Consider the following 17601-nt stretch of genomic DNA (forward strand, 5'->3'; position numbering starts at 1 on the left):
TATTTGACTAGTCAGATAAGAAGAAATATGGATTTAGAGATACCTCAGTCTCAAGAGCCAGGTCCTTATTGCCCTTACCATTTTTACAGACCATTAAGCCATTGAGCCCTTAGAGTCCTCATCTGCAAAATGGGAGTAATACTTACACAGCCTTATGGTGCTTGCATAAAATAATGTCGATCAAGGAAGTAACACTATGTCAAGCACACACTAGGTACACTAGGTACACTAGGTACTAGGAATAAATATTAATTCCTTCCCCCCACTCCAGATGGTGCAAAATAAGGAATTTTAAAAGGTACTATTAAGGATAGGGAGCATTTATCCATTAGACACGAAAATGAGAACTACAAAATTAAATCTACTGGTATCAATGTGAAAACTCTTTAAAAAATGCCTACATAGTGCAGCGTATACCAATTTATAGTTAAATATAATTTTCTAAATATGCCATCACTTTGAAAACAAATTTTCTCATTTTGTCAATAATTTCTAAGCACATACCCAGCCAGTAACTGCAAAGAAACCACAACCCATCGTGAACCAAGTGTCACACCCTGCCAAATATTGCCAAATCAACAACGGTACAACAAAAATTTATTTACTCTTTAAACTGCGTGAATCTAAATCTATTCTATTTGAGATTGATACGGAGTGAAAACCTCCTCTGACCTCCGTTCCCCCTTTAAAATAAGATGCTTAGTGTCTGGGAAGGGCTTAAGGTGCAAAGTAAAGAATGTAAAGGGAAGGAATGAAACAACTTCATGAGTACATTCGTGTCAAGGGAAAGTTGACTCCTCCCTAACCCTGAAATACAGCTACTACAGCCACAAGGAAATACAATGGCATGTTATCGGCCATTTTCCGCATTTGGCCCGTCTACCCTTGTGCTAAAGAATTAGACCGGAGCGCACGAATTTCCCCTTTCTCCATAACCCACAGCTAAAGGTAGAACATGCCAGCAGGCTGCAGACACCCACTAGGGTGACTGAGCTCCCGAGCCTCACAGCCAGCACCCACCCAAGTGTTACGACCCTCCCCACCCACGACGATCCTACCCCGCCCGCCGCGCCCCAAGATTCGCACATGCGTACACCCAATTAGGAGAAGTTAGAGCATTCCCCGACTCGCCTAGTCCCCACGCCCAGCTGCCACGCAGCCAGTCCTCCTGCCCTTCTTGGGGCCGCTAGCTTCACTATTCAGTAATACGCATGTGCAAACGGTGTCTCCGGGCCACCCATTAGCCGGCCAGGGCGGGACGGCAGGCGGAACCAAGTTTCTTGCGCACGCTCCAGACATGCGCAGTGCAGCGGCTGAGGCGCCCGCTGTCGATTTGGAAGTTCCGGGAAGGCAGCGCATGCGCGAGTTTACGAGTTACCGGCGAAGAGGGGAGCCTGACGACTCGGAAATTTGAATACCACAGTAGCATGGAGTGTGACCTCATGGAGACTGACATCTTGGAGTCGTTGGAAGATCTCGGGTAAGACTGCCTGGGCACGGGTCTCCCAAACCTCACGCTACCGGCGCCCCGGGAACTCCTCCTCCGCCCCAGTCAGAGACACCTGCCTCTTCACGCCGCACCCCGTGGCTCCTGACTGTCGCCTCCCTGTAGCTCCGGGACCCCAATGCCACGTCCGCTGCCTGCCCTGCCGGGTCGGGGCCCTCCAGCTGCGACACCCTAGGCCTCCCCTGTGCTTCCTGCAGCCGAGTTACCCGCGGCGTTTGTCAGTCATGCGTGTCATTGTCTGGGTTTTGGTTCTCGCCACCACGCTCCCCGAGCTCCTCTCCTTGCGCCTCATTCTCCTGCCCTACTCCCTCACTCTGGAGGTTGCCAAAGTTGATTATCTGTTTTCCTGCTTGTTCTGCAAACTTCCTGCTCCTGTTTTGAGCCCCTACTCCTACCCCACCCCCCTACTCTCAAAAAAATCTGGTTTGCCCAGTCATGTATTCATGTGCCCAGGCTGCCCTCAGCCACAAGTCCGTGCGCTGCATACGTTCCACCCGCTAGCTCACTTGTGCACCTAACCTGTCACCACCTTCCTGGGAACCGCTGGCAGTTTCCCTTGACTCTGACACTCCTTCATTGAGCCACCGTTAGCCCTTACCCTTAGGGGCATCTTCACCCACCAAGTCTCTGCATATTTGTTGTGCATTTTGTCTGTCCTCGTGACAGTTAACTCAACCATAATTTATCAGTATCTAGAAGCTGGAAATAGGGATTCTTATCTCACTGGGTCACCCAGATCAGTGTACGCTGTTAAAACTTGAGAACTTAGAATTTCTTGGGCTAAATGTGGTTCCAGAAAGAAACTGTATGATTATATATTTGCCTACAGGTACGGTATCAAAAAAAGAAAGAAAGAAAGAAAAGAAAAACAGATTTAGGTAACCATATTTATAAAGTAACAAGTCCCTTATCAAAACCTTACCCGAGGTTCTTCCATGCCATGGAAACCTTTGGGGGAAACCTTTCTTCTTCAGGAAAGGATACCTTGGGTTCCCAAAATCTGCCCATTTAAGTAACTTGTCCTGGAACAGATTTTTATGAAAGGAAATGGTAGTGCTTATCATCTTTTTTTGTCAACATGAATTATCATTGTTCTTTTCTTTGGAACTTGCTCTGAATTGTCATGACGATTCTGGACTTTAGGCGGCTTATTTCTTTGATGAGAGCCTAAGTAAAAGTCACATTCAGCAAAATGGTGTCTTTTTGGTGGACCTCTCAGACTAAATTCCTAAATTTCATACATGAAACCATTCAGTAAACATTTTTGATGAACACTTTTTCTGTTGACAGTGTTGATCTGAGCACTTAAGGGTATAGAGTGAGGTAGAAGAGAAGTTCACACTGTGAAAATATGCTGTGAGGAGAACTGAGGAGGGCCAGGAAAAGGACAGGAAATGGGGAAGGAAAACTGAGAAAGGAAACAAGTCCTAAGCTTCCTAGAAGAAGTGACACTTAAGATTAATCTTGAAGGAGGAGTAGAGAGGATGGAGGTAAACTGTATTTAAATGTAGTCATTCTGCATGGATAGAGGTCCCTTAACAATTGGTGATGGATGCCATTTCTTCCCATTCTTTTATCCTCTGTTAACTATGTTTTTCTTCTTTTGGGTACTATAAAAGTCTTTGTTACTATAATAACTCTAGTTAAGTAAATCATGGAGATGGGTTGTAATGTAAACCATGGATAGTCTGAAAACTTGACTATACATTTAACCCATAACTGCCTAGTTTGGTGGCATTCAGTCATTAAAATTTAGCCTTAATTGAATGACGTGTACTTTTCAAGGATTTACTGTGAAATATTAGAAATAAACGACCATTCATTTTTAACCTGGTACACAGTAGGAATTCAGTAATTACTTGTAGAATATATTAATAAAGTTTAAATGTGTAACACAAGGAGAAATTTCTAGGCCTAGTTTTTTTATTTCACTGTCTAATAATATGTGGTTTTGAATCTAGATGCCAGGCTATATATAATCTCATTTTTTGTGTGAGATTTCTTCTGTCCCATTAAATATATAAACATATAATTATATTTTAGAAGGATTGACTGTTATCATTTCTCTAACATCTCTATACCTCTAAATATCGAATATCTTAAGCATATAATGTATCATATTTAATAAGTGCTTTTATCAATATTACATTTAAAAGAAGATAAAATAACCTGAAGAATATGTATTTTAAAATTATCTTGAGAATGATAAAATCTTTAATTCTAGCTACTTTCTAGATTGAGGTTCATTGTTACTATTGTCTTTTATGAATGTTTGAACATTTAATAATTTTTTTAATTACATTTGAATCAGTTACAAAGAATTGGGATTCAGTTGCACCAGTTCACCCAAACATCAACTCACCAGCAATTATTAAGTTAATCTTCACATTTCTCTGGTACTAGTAAGTCTTACTAATCTTAACTATCATTAAATATAGAAGGAGGAAATAAATGAATAATTGGAAAGCTTTTGCTTTTAAAGAAAATCATTAAAAACCAAATCTAATTAATTTCTGGAAAAATTTCTAGAAAATATAACCTAAGTTTTATTTCTGAAATAGTAAACTATAGTATAACTAGTTATCACTTATAATCTAGTTTTAATACTAATTCAATTAAAGTAAGAAGTAAACCTTTGTACATAAGAGCTCTCAGTAAATGTACAGAGGTTGACATAATTTAGTACATGTGATTCTATTCAATATTCACATATTTTGAGGGGATTAGCTTGTTTTTTCTAATGGTTTAGTTTATTTATATTTGCAAGTTTAGAGACTGGTCATTGTAATTTATCTTTGTTAAACCATTGCTTAATTATACAAATAAAAATGTAAATACATTGTATCTGTAATGTATTAGATGTGATTTTATATTCTTCTGAAGTATAATTTCTTACTCACCAGTTACAAGGGTCCATTGTTAGAAGATGGCGCTCTGTCTCAGGCAGTCTCTGCTGGAGCCAGTTCCCCTGAGTTTACCAAACTCTGTGCTTGGTTGGTGTCTGAATTAAGAGTGCTCTGTAAACTAGACGAAAATGTGCAAGCAACTAACAGTAAGTAAACATTCAGTTTTAGGTGCAAAATGTAAAAATAAAGTTTGTATTGTCAAGTGAACATTATCAGTATTACAGCTGAAATTTCAAGTTCTTTGTAAATGTAAAAAAAATTTTATAAAGAAACCAAATGCTTTTTTCTCCTCCATTGTTTTTAGAGATAAGGTGATTCTGAAGTTGAAAAACTGGAATGTAGTCATACAACTGTTAAAAATTTGTGGAAGTTGAAAAGACCCTATTACTGAGACACAGAAAAATGGAGACAAGTATATATGAACTTTTCATTCTTTGTAAAAAGTTGTGAGATCTTAAATTGGTGGCTAGAACTAGAAATTGGGGCGTTTTTCTCTGAGGACTACCAAATTCCAGTACATATAGCATGTAAAGTAAATGCATTCTAATTCTGTTATACATAGGGAGAAAGAATACTTTATTAAGAAGCTTTCCGTGTCATAGGAATGTATCACTAGATGCATCAAAACTAGATCCAGCACCATCAGATTTATGGTATTGAGAGCTGTTTTACATTTGCCAATTTTGTTAACTGCTTGAGCGCTAGTTTTGATGCTGAGAAAGAGGCAAAAGCTTGGAATCTGATACCCCACAACCTGGTTCCCTCCTATCATAGGTAAATCCATACAGGAGATAAAGAAAAATGCCCACCTGCTAATCCACCCTTATGGAGAACTATACACTATCCCATTTTTTTCCCCCACAGAATCCCATTTCGAAGAGCTCACTCTTGCATATTTAGTATATTTAATGTGTATACATCAGTGGCATCCAATTCTAATTATTAAGGAGAGTATAGTGTAACAGTAGTAGCAGCAGCTTATACTTACTGAGCACTAGCCATATTCTAAGCACTTTACTAGTGTTAACTCATTTAAACCTCAGGGCAACCCTACCAGGCAGCCTTTATTACTCTTTTATACGTTAAACAAGGAAGCACAAAGAGGTTAAGTACATTGCCTGAGGTCACACAACCAGTAAGTGCTTCAGTCCCCAGCAGTCAAGTTTGGGAGCCAGTGTTCTTCACACTGCCTCTTGACCTAACATTTCAGAGATTGTAGGTGCCCTTGAAAACACCTATACAGTGTTAACTGTTTATAACCAGGAGCCCTGTTGTTCAAATGAAAACATCTTATAGAAGTCAATATAAAACAGGTAAAAAGTGTGGCTGTTTTAGTTGAAGTTGAGAGGGACTAGTTTGAACACAGCTCTCTCCTCCCCGGCTGCCTCTAACGGAGTTCTTTGGAACTGAAGTTCACGGAACACAGTTTGCAAAACATTGATAATACATTCTTCCCATTTTATAGGTGAGAAAATGGACTCAAATCAAGTGACTCTCCAAGTTTGTTAGTTAAATTTTACCCCTTTGTGATATTGGTTAGAGAACTATCAAAATAGTAAAGAAGAACGAGCATTGCTTTTCCTTGGTTCACCCAGTAAACGCTATACTTGACACGTTATGAGAAAACAGAAACACGAATCATGTTCGCCATCTTCAAATATAGTCTAACTGGGAATTTTAGGCACAACTGAAACAACTGGAGATTAGAACAGCAGTTAAATACTTCACTTTGTGGTTCACAGGGGAAGGAAATCAGTGAGTGTAGCAGGCCCTGGGGAAGGTTTCATCAAGGAGCAAGACCACTGGGCTTTGATGGATAGGTGACATTTGATAGAGCAGGAGAGAGTAGAGGGCATATCAATCACCAGGAGTCACTTAAGTGAAGGCACGCAAGTAGAAATGAGACTGACCATTCCTGGGACAGTGAGGAGACTGGCCTGGCACAAATAGAGGGAATGTTTGTGGAGGTTGTAGGTAACTACTATATACATGTAGTAGGAACTACTCCTAACAATATACTGGGAAGGGCAAGCAGAGAGGCTATGAAGAATCTTTAAAGGCAAACAGAAAAAATTAGATTGGATGAGGTAGAAATTAGGAAGCCATGAAAGGTTTTCAAACAAGGCAATAACCTAATGAAAACTGTTTAAGAAAGCAAATTGGCAGTGGTGTGAGAAAGGATGAATTAGAAGAGACAGGAACTTGTATTAGGAAAATACTATTAAAATTTTCAATTTATATATAATTACTATGCCAATGGGGAAAACAATAATTTTTATTAAATAAGATTATTTTAATTCTTAAAAGGCCCAAGTGAAGCTGAAGAATTCCAGCTTGAGGTGAGTGGGCTACTAGGGGAGATGAACTGTCCATATCTTTCACTGACATCTGGGGATGTGACCAAGCGCCTTCTCATTCAGAAGAACTGCCTCCTTTTGCTCAGTAAGTTCATGGCTACTAGAATGTAGTCATTATTTTTTATTTATGTTTTCCATGGCTAATAAATGGGTGTAAAGAAAACTTTGTTAAATTTCTAACTAAGAAGCTAATGATGGGTCCATGCGCTGGTAGCAGTGTTGTTTTGTAATTGCTACTCTTTTATGGTTTAAATTTGGTGTGGTGCTCAGCCTGCTGTGCTTCACCTAACATGACCAAAGGTAGTGCTGGAGGGTTATACAAGTGTGTGATCACCACACCTCAGTGTTCTAGACTAGAAACACATTTTAAAATAAACTAGGAAGATACTGTGGGAATAATGAAGATTTTTTAAATTAATTTATTTGAGGACAGTAACCATTCTAGGTGCAGTAAATGGTAAATGTAATTAAAGCATTTTGTTGATATTTCTTTGTGGCTGGGTAATTGTTTGGGGATTTTGGTTTTGTTTGTAAAGATGTCAAATTACAATGTAAGCATTTCTGGAATACTATTTGGATTGTTCCTGTACTACTGATCATTCTGGGAAGTAAATTTTTATGAAAAATTCTCTCCTTCCATGTTTTTTAAATATACTAACTACTATTTCTCTCTTCACCCTGAGAAACAATAAGTAGACTCACAAATTTTATTGCCTTATATAAACTCTCCAATAAACACCGCCAGTAGTCTTAAACTCAGAATTTTTGTCGCATTCTGAGATGCGCTTAGAGTAAACTTTGGTTAACTGATACAACTGAACTTTGGCTTCTGAAAAATGATGCAACTCCAATTTTGAAGGTTCAGTCAAAAAAAAAAAAAGTGTGTTCACAGCCATTATACTTAGGAACTAAGGTATTCCAAAATCACTTTCTTATTTTCCCCTTCGTCAAATGATTGTTACTGGGTGGGTATGGGGGCAGGGGATAGACACAAAACGTTAGTTAGTGCTTTAGATATTGATATTGCTGCATATAGTTCTTATGCATGCATTCATTATCCTTCAAATTGTATAATTTCAATAACTGGCCCAGCCACAGTATACTCACTGAATCTTCCTTTGTAGCACTGCTTTTCCTTTCCAATACCTGATATTTGGCACTTAGAATATGTTATCTTACATAGGAAGACAACAGCTGTGTGGAAAGCTCAGTAATGACCCTGAATACCTAATTCTTTCAAAGAGCTCAGAGTTTGGTCTTTTTGGTACTGATACTTATAAAAACCACTTGGAATATAAATATTTATAAAAATGCCTTTAACTCTTTCCTGTTTCTTAAGCGAGTGTCCTCAACATTATTATTTTGGACTCAGGGTCATAATTGTATTTTAATGTGCTATCACCCCTCAAAAGCTTTTCAAGAATATACAACTATTTGCTCCTCAACTACATGACTAAATCAACAAAAGGTTACTCTGCTCTTCGAATTCTTTGTACATACATACACACTGCTCCCTTCCTCCTCTTTATCTTTGCTTCTGCTCTTTCCCCTTTTGAAAATATTCCCTAGTTTGTATTCTCTCTCATGCTAGTATGCATTTATGTACATATACTCATTCTCTTTTCGCGCTGTATAAATATTTCTCATCTTTCCAAACATCAGTTGTCACATCTCGATGCTATGATTTTACTTGCTTCTTCCAGCACTCTTACCTTACTGATTTGGATCTTCTAATACATTGCATTCTGAGGGGGAAAATAAACTAACCTCATTAGAATTGTTAGTAAAATAGAATAGTCTATTCTCTAATAGTCCGTAGTGTCTGAAAAACTCTCATGTATCAGGTTAAGAACTGTTGTGGCTGTTCATTGGCCTTTGCGGTTGTTAGGATATTTCCCTTAGGTATGATTAGTCAGATGTCTTTGATGCATATATTCTTTATTCCTAACTAGATTGTTTGTAGAGATCTTTTTTGTTTGTTATGTATAATACTTATAGTGCCTTTCCTGGTACTTTGAACACATCAGTTACAGTTAATGTTTTTCAATGGTAATTGTGTTGGTAAACTAATTTTGTGAATGCCTGAGCTATGTTGTTCCAAATTTAGAGACCAGTTTATTAAATCATATAATATATGATTTTCTAGAGCAAGGGTTGGCAAACTTTTTCTTAAATGGCCAGATAGTAAATATTTTCAGCTTCGTGGGCCATAAGGTTTCTGTCACAGCTACTTAACCCTGCTGTTGTAGCATGTAAGCGGCCATAGATGATATGTAAATGAATCAGTGTGGCAGTGTTCCAATAAAACCTTATTTCCAAAAACATGATTATTTTCATGACATTGGGGTTTTACTGTTTCGATCTTTTAACTCATACAGTTTGCTATATGGAACATGTTAAGATTTTATCAAACCCATTTAGAAGACCTTTCCAGAAATGTAGCTGTGTTTATTCTAGAATAGGATTTGGCAGCTTTTCAGAAATGATCTGCCAAAATTATGACCCCTGTACTTCTCACATTACACCTTGGGTGTAGGAAATGAGATATTCAAGCTGATCATTCTTTTATACTTATAATAGGGCTTAAGAGCCCAGAAAATGTCTTCTTCCAAAACTATCTTCCTAACATTGTCAGAAGGTTCTCACTTTGTCACATAACCTGAAATCCTGAGATCCAAATGATTATTAAACATCTTTTATAACAAGTTAAATGTCCTTGGGAAGGTTAAAGTAATAAGATTGAATATTTATACCTTCAACTGAATTACCTGAAGCAGATTGCAGCCCTCAGAATACCTGCCTGAAATCAACACACAAGGTGATGATATTGATACAAAAGGACTCTGTCCAGAAATGATGAGAAAGTTTTGGGTTTGTTTTTTTTTTTCCCCAGGGGCGGGGGTGAGAATGAGGAACATAGGAGGAAAGGGAATATTGAGAAGAATATAGATGGAAGAGGGTTTTCTGTGAACAGCTGGAGGGTGACCTTAGGCTACTGGAGACCATGAAAAAGGAATGTTTGGAAATTTAGTCCTTTCCCCCTTCTCTTGTAAGTGAAGCTTTGACTACTAAAAAATGTTCTTTGACTCTGGTCTTAAACAGACTACCTGAGTTTTGGAAGGTAAGAGGGCAGGATAGTTGCATCACTGGTGTGTATCAGTTGTGAGAAGTAAAAAAATAATAATAACTTTTTAACTGTTGCTAAAAATTGGCCACCTGCCACCTTTTGCAAATTTGTTAACAGATGCCAGCCCCTGTTCTGGAGGTTCCTTAATAGTGAAATGCAAGAATCCACATTTTAAGATGTGATCTACCTTGATCCTTTGATTTCAAAGAAGAATTGCTTGCTTTTAAATCAGGCTTTAAACATATATTGGTTAAATACTGAATTACAGAACCAGTTTATATGTTACGTCATTTGCAGGTAAAAATGGTTTTCCTTTCTTGTTTTTATCCATTCTTGCAGCTTTAAAAGTTACATATCATTAGGTCTATAGAGTTGTGACTCCAGACTTATGACTATTAATTGTAGCTGTATCTCATTTTGAAATCTTATTTTGTTTACTTCAGCATACCTCATCTCAGAACTAGAAGCTGCCAGAATGCTCTGTGTGAATACTCTTCCAAAAAAAGCTCAAGAAGGAGGCGGTAGTGAGGTCTTTCAAGAGTTGAAAGGCATATGTATTGCTCTAGGAATGTCCAAACCTCCAGCCAATATAACTATGTTCCAATTCTTCAGCGGGATTGAAAAAAAAGTAAGACCTTTAGTACCAGATTGTAGTGTATTAAAGGCATAGTCCTACAGTTGTTTGAAATGAAGCAAGTTAATTTCTCTTAATGGGAACCTAATGTGCATATTATTAAGTAATTGTTACTAAATAAGTTTTTGGTTTTAAGTCCTAGATACCTTCAAGAGAAATTGGTATTTTACTGTTTTCTTTTTTTAACATATTAGCATGTTTCTTTTTCAAAAAGGAAACTTTGCACTTTGATTTATAAACTGAAATAAGCTAGAAATAATGTAAAAAGTATTAGGACTTGCATCCATTTAAAAGTTATTTTATCATTGAACTTTGATGCAATTAATTTTAAGGTCCTTATCATTAAATGTTACCACCATTCTCCCCATTGACTGGACAGAAAAGGATGTAAATATTTTGGGATTTTAATCCAGTCACTTCGAGCCTTACATGTTTCAACTGGCAAACTAGATATGTTGACTGCTAATATAATCTAGTATGTGAAAATAAGTCAGAATTATTTTATACTACATGTTATCAACAGTTAAGAGTTTTTATATAATTGATTAGGAACAAGCAATTTTAATTAAAAATTAGTGAACAGAAGAGAATGATATTTGTTATAGCGGAGTTATTCTCTGTATGCATATCTGCTGGACTCTAAGAATTGGTACATTTGCATTGTGGGATAGATAGATGCCATGATGCACAAATTTGGCTGAACTCTACAGGGGAGCAGCAGTGTATCCATAGGCCATATTTTTCTGTGTGTTCATTCATTCATTCAGCAAATACACATTGAATGCCCACTGTTGTCAGGCACTGTTCTAGGTGCAGTGAAGGACTCATGCTTCCATAGACACGTGAGGAGTGGGTCAAGTGAGTGTCTTTATTGTGTGGGTCTTGTACATTTCAAAACATCCTCCACCTTTGCCTCTGTCAGGAATCTTCTTTTGATGGCAAGATATGATGGGAATTGGGAAGATGAGGAGGATGTGTTTTACTTTTAGATTTGTTTATTCATTCATTTATGTTTTTGTGTCAGTTAAAGGAAACATTAGCAAAAGTTCCACCTAATCATGTGGGAAAGCCTTTATTGAAGAAGCCAATGGGACCAGCCCACTGGGTGAGTAGTAATCATCTGAGTAAACTTTGTAAGGAGCCATCTACCTATCTCAGGATATTTATGTTTGTGTTTTTGAAGTTGTATTTTCTGATATGTAGTTTCCTAGGTGGACATCCTTAGAATCATTTTTGTTAATCTTAAGATTTATCCAAAATAATTTTATTTATGTAAGATTAGAAGCGCTTCTTTCATAATTTGTAAATATTTCACACAGCTGATTAAATTGAAGTTCAGTATGATGCATGTTTCTAATTGCCAAATGGGTTGCCTTCAAGCCAAAAACTTCACTGGGCTGAGCTTCACACAGTGAATTACAGGAAAACTAAATGAGAATTTTGTACTTTACATATTCTTTATTATGTTTTGAGACAGCCTATCATTTCATTAGCTTATTATAACTTCTTATTCTATTTATTAAATAACCTAATTCATTTTGTGCTGAGTGCTGGGGATTCAGTTGTGAATAAAACAGATACAGTTTCTGCCCGTTTGGAATAGGGGGTCAAGCAGATTTAAATTCTAACTGGTCTTTTTAATTTTGTTTCAGGAAAAGATAGAAGCAATTAACCAAGCCGTAGCCAATGAATATGAAGTTCGGAGAAAGCTGCTAATAAAACGTTTGGATGTCACTGTCCAGTCTTTTGGCTGGTCTGACAGAGCTAAGGTACACATATCACTTAAAAGAGCAAAGTATTTATAGACATGATCCTTAAACATTCCTAGCCCAGTTTAGATACAGTGGAGACTATAAGAGAAATACATAGGAGACACACATAGGAGTTTTTCTTTAGTGAGTTACTGAGTAGCAATTCTTTCAGCCATTCAGCAATAATAAAAACATTTATTTTTCAATTTTTTAATATTTTCCAACAAAGCTATATGTTATAAACCCTACTGGGAGTTCCCATTTGTGAGAGAAAAGGAGAGTATCTGAAAATTACTAAAAATAATAAATTTTACAATTATTTGTTTACTGTACTTTAAGCTAGCAATTAACTTGCTAATTAAATAAATTAATTAAATTAGAAATACTGTTTTGGAGGACCAAATATTATGATCCATTTATAGGGAATTGGAGAATCTGGTAAGACTTTGTTTTATTTCAGCTTCAGTAAGATAATCCGTTGTCTTGGTCATTCAACAGATATTTATTAAATATCTACTATTTTATCAGTGTTAATTAATAGGCGCAGTTGATTAATTTGACCTTCTTAGAACCCTGAAATGGAACTAATTATTGAATTTATGTGGAGGTTCGTCCAAATATGTTAGTATTTGATGTTCCCTTAATAGTGCATTCATTTTTAAAAGTAGATTTTTCTCTGAATTTTAATTGACTGAGAAAATGTTTTTCTTTAGTTTAGTTCTCCAATTATCTTCCTAATACATTAGTTTCACCTAAAATCTTTAAAGCATAGCATAATCCTATTTAGCTGCTAAATTGATGGGGTAGATATTTATTGAGTTAACAGTATCTTAGTGTTGGAAAGGGGTTTTAGAGATCAGTCTTAACTCCCCTTATTTTGCAACTAAAAACATGGAGAGCCAGGTACATGGAAGGTTTTTCCTAAGATCTCACAGTGAGTCAGTAGTAACATGAGGAATAAACTGTTCTCTTCTGGGACTGTTGAGGAAATACCAATACTTTCTTAAAGTTGTCTTTGATAAAAACAATCGTTTTACTCTCAGCATAATACATATACTTCAAAAGCAAAAACCTGCAACTCTCAGCTAGAAAAGCATGTAATGATTGATGGGTGTGCATTGACCCAAGGCATTAACACTACAGTTCTGGAGTTTTATTTGTTTGTTTTTTAATAAATTTATTTATTTGTTTGTTTTTGGCTGTGTTGGGTCTTTTTGCTGCGCGCGGGCTTTTCTCTAGTTGCGGCAAAGCGGGGGCTACTCTGCGTTTCAGTGCAGGGGCTTCTCATTGCGGTGGCTTCTCGTTGCAGAGCGTGGTCTGTAGGCACGCGGGCTCAGGAGTTGTGGCTCGCGGGCTCTAGAGCGCAGGCTCAGTAGTTGTGGCGCACAGGCTTAGTTGCTCCGTGGCATGTGGGATCTTCCCAGACCAGGGCTCGAGCCCGTGTACCCTGCATTAGCAGGCAGATTCTTAACCACTGTGCCACCAGGAAAGCCCTAACTTGCTCTTTATATCCTTTGTTCATTCATCTTTTGTGGTCTTATGTTACACATGCATTAAATGTACTTCTACTAAATGGTTAAAGTAGACTCTTTTTCTTAATTATTATTTATAATAGAGGAAAGTATTACATGGGGGGATCACTTTTGCAAGAAATATGTATGATGTTAACATAATTAGTTCAAATTAGTCACGGGTAACTTTTTTTATCTCATAGTAAGCAGATGAGAAAATTAAAGCAAAATTGTTGAAATGGGTTTCCATTCTTATATTTAAATAGATAAAATGAAGGTGTTTGATCTGAGACCAATGGCATGGGGAACCTTTTTGTCCCACAGTCCTTTTAAAAGGGAAGCCCTTTACCCCCATATCCCCCTCCCCCCATCATTCCTTGGGGATACGGGGGTAAAAGGGCTTTATCTAAGCTGTACTCTTAAGTTAGTTCTTCACTAGATAGGAGCAATGGTGAGTATGTAACTTCTGTCATCTGGAGCCTAGTAAATATTATCATCAGACATTTTGGAAATCTTATTTAATATCAATGTTTCTATGTCATCTTGAAAATTGACATTTGTCTTTGAACACTTTCTTTCACAGAGTCAGACAGAAAAATTAGCGAAGGTTTACCAGCCAAAACGCTCAGTCTTATCTCCTAAAAGTACTATTTCTGTTGCCCACCTTTTGGCCGCAAGACAAGACTTGTCAAAGATTTTAAGGACAAGCAGTGGCTCTATAAGAGAAAAGACTGCCTGTGCCATCAATAAGGTGATGAGAGTACCTTTAACTTTCTTTCAGATACATTTATTTCTGTTTATAAAATAAAGTAATTCAAAATTTTAAATGTCTTTCTTATCCCATAGGTGTTGATGGGCAGGGTTCCTGACAGAGGAGGTAGGCCCAATGAAATTGAACCTCCACCCCCAGAGATGCCACCATGGCAGAAGAGGCAGGATGGCACCCAGCAGCCAGCAGGAGGCCGCGGAGCAGGGAGAGGTGGTTATGAACATGCCTCATACGGAGGGCGAGGAGGTCACGAACAAGGAGGGGGGAGGGGCGGACGTGGTGGCTACGACCACGGTGGCCGAGGGGGAGGAAGAGGAAATAAGCATCAAGGAGGCTGGACAGACGGAGGGAGTGGAGGGGGCGGTGGCTACCAAGATGGTAGTTACCGAGATTCCGGTTTCCAGCCGGGTGGCTATCACGGTGGCCACAGTGGTGGCTACCAGGGTGGTGGTTATGGTGGCTTCCAAACATCTACATATACAGGAAGTGGATACCAGGGTGGTGGATATCAGCAGGACAGTAGATACCAAGATGGAGGGCATCATGGTGATCGAGGCAGTGGTCGCGGAGGGAGAGGTGGTCGCGGAGGCCGAGGTGGTGGACGCGCAGGCCAGGGAGGAGGTTGGGGAGGAAGAGGGAGCCAGAATTATCACCAGGGAGGACAGTTTGAACAGCACTTCCAGCATGGAGGTTATCAGTATAATCATTCTGGATTTGGACAGGGCAGACATTATACTAGTTGAGGCTACAGAACCTTACATTTTGCTAGAGCTCAAGTAATAGAAACTTAGTTTCAGAATCCTGAATCCAGCATTGTTTTTGAGTTAATGTGAGACCACAGGTGACAGGCAGATTCCTGCTTGGCATAAGCATTTGTAGGTCTTCATACAATACTGTTCGTTTTGGGTTTTGTTTTTTTTTTTTTAATGGACTTACATAATGCTGTTTATTTGAGAAACACATACAGTATCTCTCCTTTGTATGAAGAATTTCTTAAAAGGTAATTAAAATTGCCTTTAATTGACCAGTAGACTAATTCCACAGTCAGAACATGCATATTTTTCTGAACAAAATTACTTGAGTAAGTAGTTTTCATGTTTTCAATATGCAGTTTTGAAAAATGAGGATTCTCCTAGATTTTTTTAGATTTACAGCTAGGAAACCTTCCTCATATTAACAATCCATTTATATGTATGTTCCTTAAAGTATTCTAATGCCTATTTTCCAAGCACAGTTCTGCCCTGATTGGCTTTTTATTCTGAGAGGTTATGCAACATTTGCTTCATGATAGAACTTCAAGGTCAGTTCCTATTAAATGAGCTCTTCTGCAGATAGCACATTCAGTAGCCTTATCCTTTCGATGGAATACTGTACCATATGCTCAACTCTGAAAATCTTGAACACGGCCAAAATCCGTAAAGATTATAAAAGCAAACTAAGTTGTGAACCTATAGTACACATAGGCATTTAGTTAAGTATAGCAATTCAAACTGACCTGCATCCATTCAAAACAAGTTCCTCCTTCAACCTTATTTTTACTTGAAATCTGCTAGAAGAAACAGCAAACTGAAATTTGTTTTATGCACGAGTTAATACCACTGGCTCAGCAAATACAAGTTAGTTTGCTTTGGGCAGGAGACTTTTTTTGTAATGGAAAAAATGCACTACCAAGTAAGAGGACAGATTTTTGCTTAGAGCAGGAGGCCCTTTATTATTGCTGCAGAAAACAAAAGCCTGGCTGCGTTGATGTTTGACACTCACCTTTACTGAAATCTACATGACGCTTCTTGCTGGGTTTTTGTACACGTAAATATTGTCAAGCTGTGAAAGAAAATGGCTGGAGGTGTGCTTTGTGTGAAAGGTGAGCAATAAAGTATTTGTATGTTCTCTCTTTGGTTTGAGTTTTATTTTAGCCACTTTTTTAAACTGAATTATTCAGGATGCTTGCTTCAAGCTTCTGAACTAAGGCCTTTGTTCCCCAAAGATTCTCAAGTGTATCCTTGAAACATAATTTGTAGTGAAAGATAACCCTTACTCTAGAACCTTAAGTAAGTTGAAAAATAGCTATTTCCAAATTTACCTTTTATTATAACTTTATAGCTGGAAAACTTCACTACTTATCCCTGGCCCCTAGGTGTAGCTGTTGCTGCACAGTTGTGTTAGGCAAAGATCCATTAATGGCCCTGATCTTTTAGGGGGCTTTTTTATTTATTTGTTTCTCCATTCTTCCTAAGAATGAGTGACATTTTGAATGAAGTGAATTGAAAATATAAATATATGTTTGTAAAAAGAAATAGTATTTCCTTTTCCTACTAAATTGGGCTTTTTAGAGTAAAGAATCAGCTCATGGCTTACCATTAAAAATAATTCTGTTTGCTGTTGAGATAAACACATTCTTTTGATTGCTGAAAAAAAGCCTGGATCATTTTGTTACTTTTACCTGTTTATTAGATTTTTTGATTGGCATTTACCATTCTAAAATGTTCAAACTTGAAGACAATTTAACATACTTTTACTTATCATTAAAGATTTTAAGTTCTGTCTTGAAAGTTGTTAAGTATTCGTCTCTTTGCTTTATGCTGTTAAATGTGTTTAGTATGTATAGGAATTTTCTGTTAGAAATAAAATTGTCAAGTTTTCATATCTTAAAATGATATCTTAGAATGTTTTAATACATACCTTAGCATTTGTTTTAATCTGTTTTCTAGCCTCAGACTCCACAATATACTTAATATGTTTCATTCTTTTGACACATATAATTTTGATTTATTTTTATGGTTAGTGAATTACTTTTCATATGTGATTTTCATGTGATTACTTTTCATACATGAGCATGTATAAGAAAACAAATATACATTTCTTCACAATGCACTTTATTTTCTGCTTCAAATGAGAACTTTTTTTTCACATTATAAACCCGTAAAAGAATTGTCTTTTAGTTTCTTTTCTTTGACATATATTAAGTTCTCTAGAAAGAGGATATTTCAAGTCACCGGTTAGTTTTGTTACACTAAAATAAACTTCTTAGGTTTGTATAGA

At 37.3% G+C, this 17601-nt stretch overlaps 1 protein-coding gene across 3 annotated transcripts; it reads left to right on the plus strand.

Moving 5' to 3' along the window:
* Nucleotides 1-1221: 1221 nt before the first annotated feature.
* Nucleotides 1222-17113, plus strand: FAM98A (family with sequence similarity 98 member A). 3 transcript variants are annotated; one of them, XM_079941462.1, is made up of 8 exons: nucleotides 1222-1480; nucleotides 4411-4559; nucleotides 6721-6855; nucleotides 10341-10525; nucleotides 11556-11636; nucleotides 12184-12300; nucleotides 14377-14544; nucleotides 14640-17109. In XM_079941462.1, exons 1-8 carry the CDS (start codon nucleotides 1428-1430, stop codon nucleotides 15303-15305), a joined length of 1554 nt encoding a protein of 517 aa, XP_079797588.1. In that variant the 5' UTR covers nucleotides 1222-1427; the 3' UTR covers nucleotides 15306-17109. The 3 variants fall into 3 exon arrangements, with proteins under 3 accessions (XP_079797588.1, XP_079797587.1, XP_079797589.1); XM_079941461.1 differs by lacking the exon at nucleotides 1222-1480 and adding an exon at nucleotides 1514-3903 and having other exon boundaries at nucleotides 14640-17113; XM_079941463.1 differs by lacking the exon at nucleotides 1222-1480 and adding an exon at nucleotides 4718-4825 and having other exon boundaries at nucleotides 4423-4559; nucleotides 14640-17113.
* The last annotated feature ends 488 nt before the right edge of the window (nucleotides 17114-17601 follow it).

Source organism: Stenella coeruleoalba (assembly GCF_951394435.1).
Source record: "Stenella coeruleoalba genome assembly, chromosome: 13".
In the NCBI taxonomy this organism is placed as follows: domain Eukaryota; kingdom Metazoa; phylum Chordata; class Mammalia; order Artiodactyla; family Delphinidae; genus Stenella; species Stenella coeruleoalba.

Coding starts and splice junctions, on each gene's coding strand:
- FAM98A (XM_079941461.1), top strand. CDS start 3,776: ATGTTTGAACATTTAATAATTTTTTTAATTACATTTGAATCAGTTACA. Junction 3,904..4,410: donor TTAATCTTCACATTTCTCTG/GTACTAGTAAGT, acceptor CTTACTCACCAG/TTACAAGGGTCCATTGTTAG. Junction 11,637..12,183: donor CAATGGGACCAGCCCACTGG/GTGAGTAGTAAT, acceptor ATTTTGTTTCAG/GAAAAGATAGAAGCAATTAA.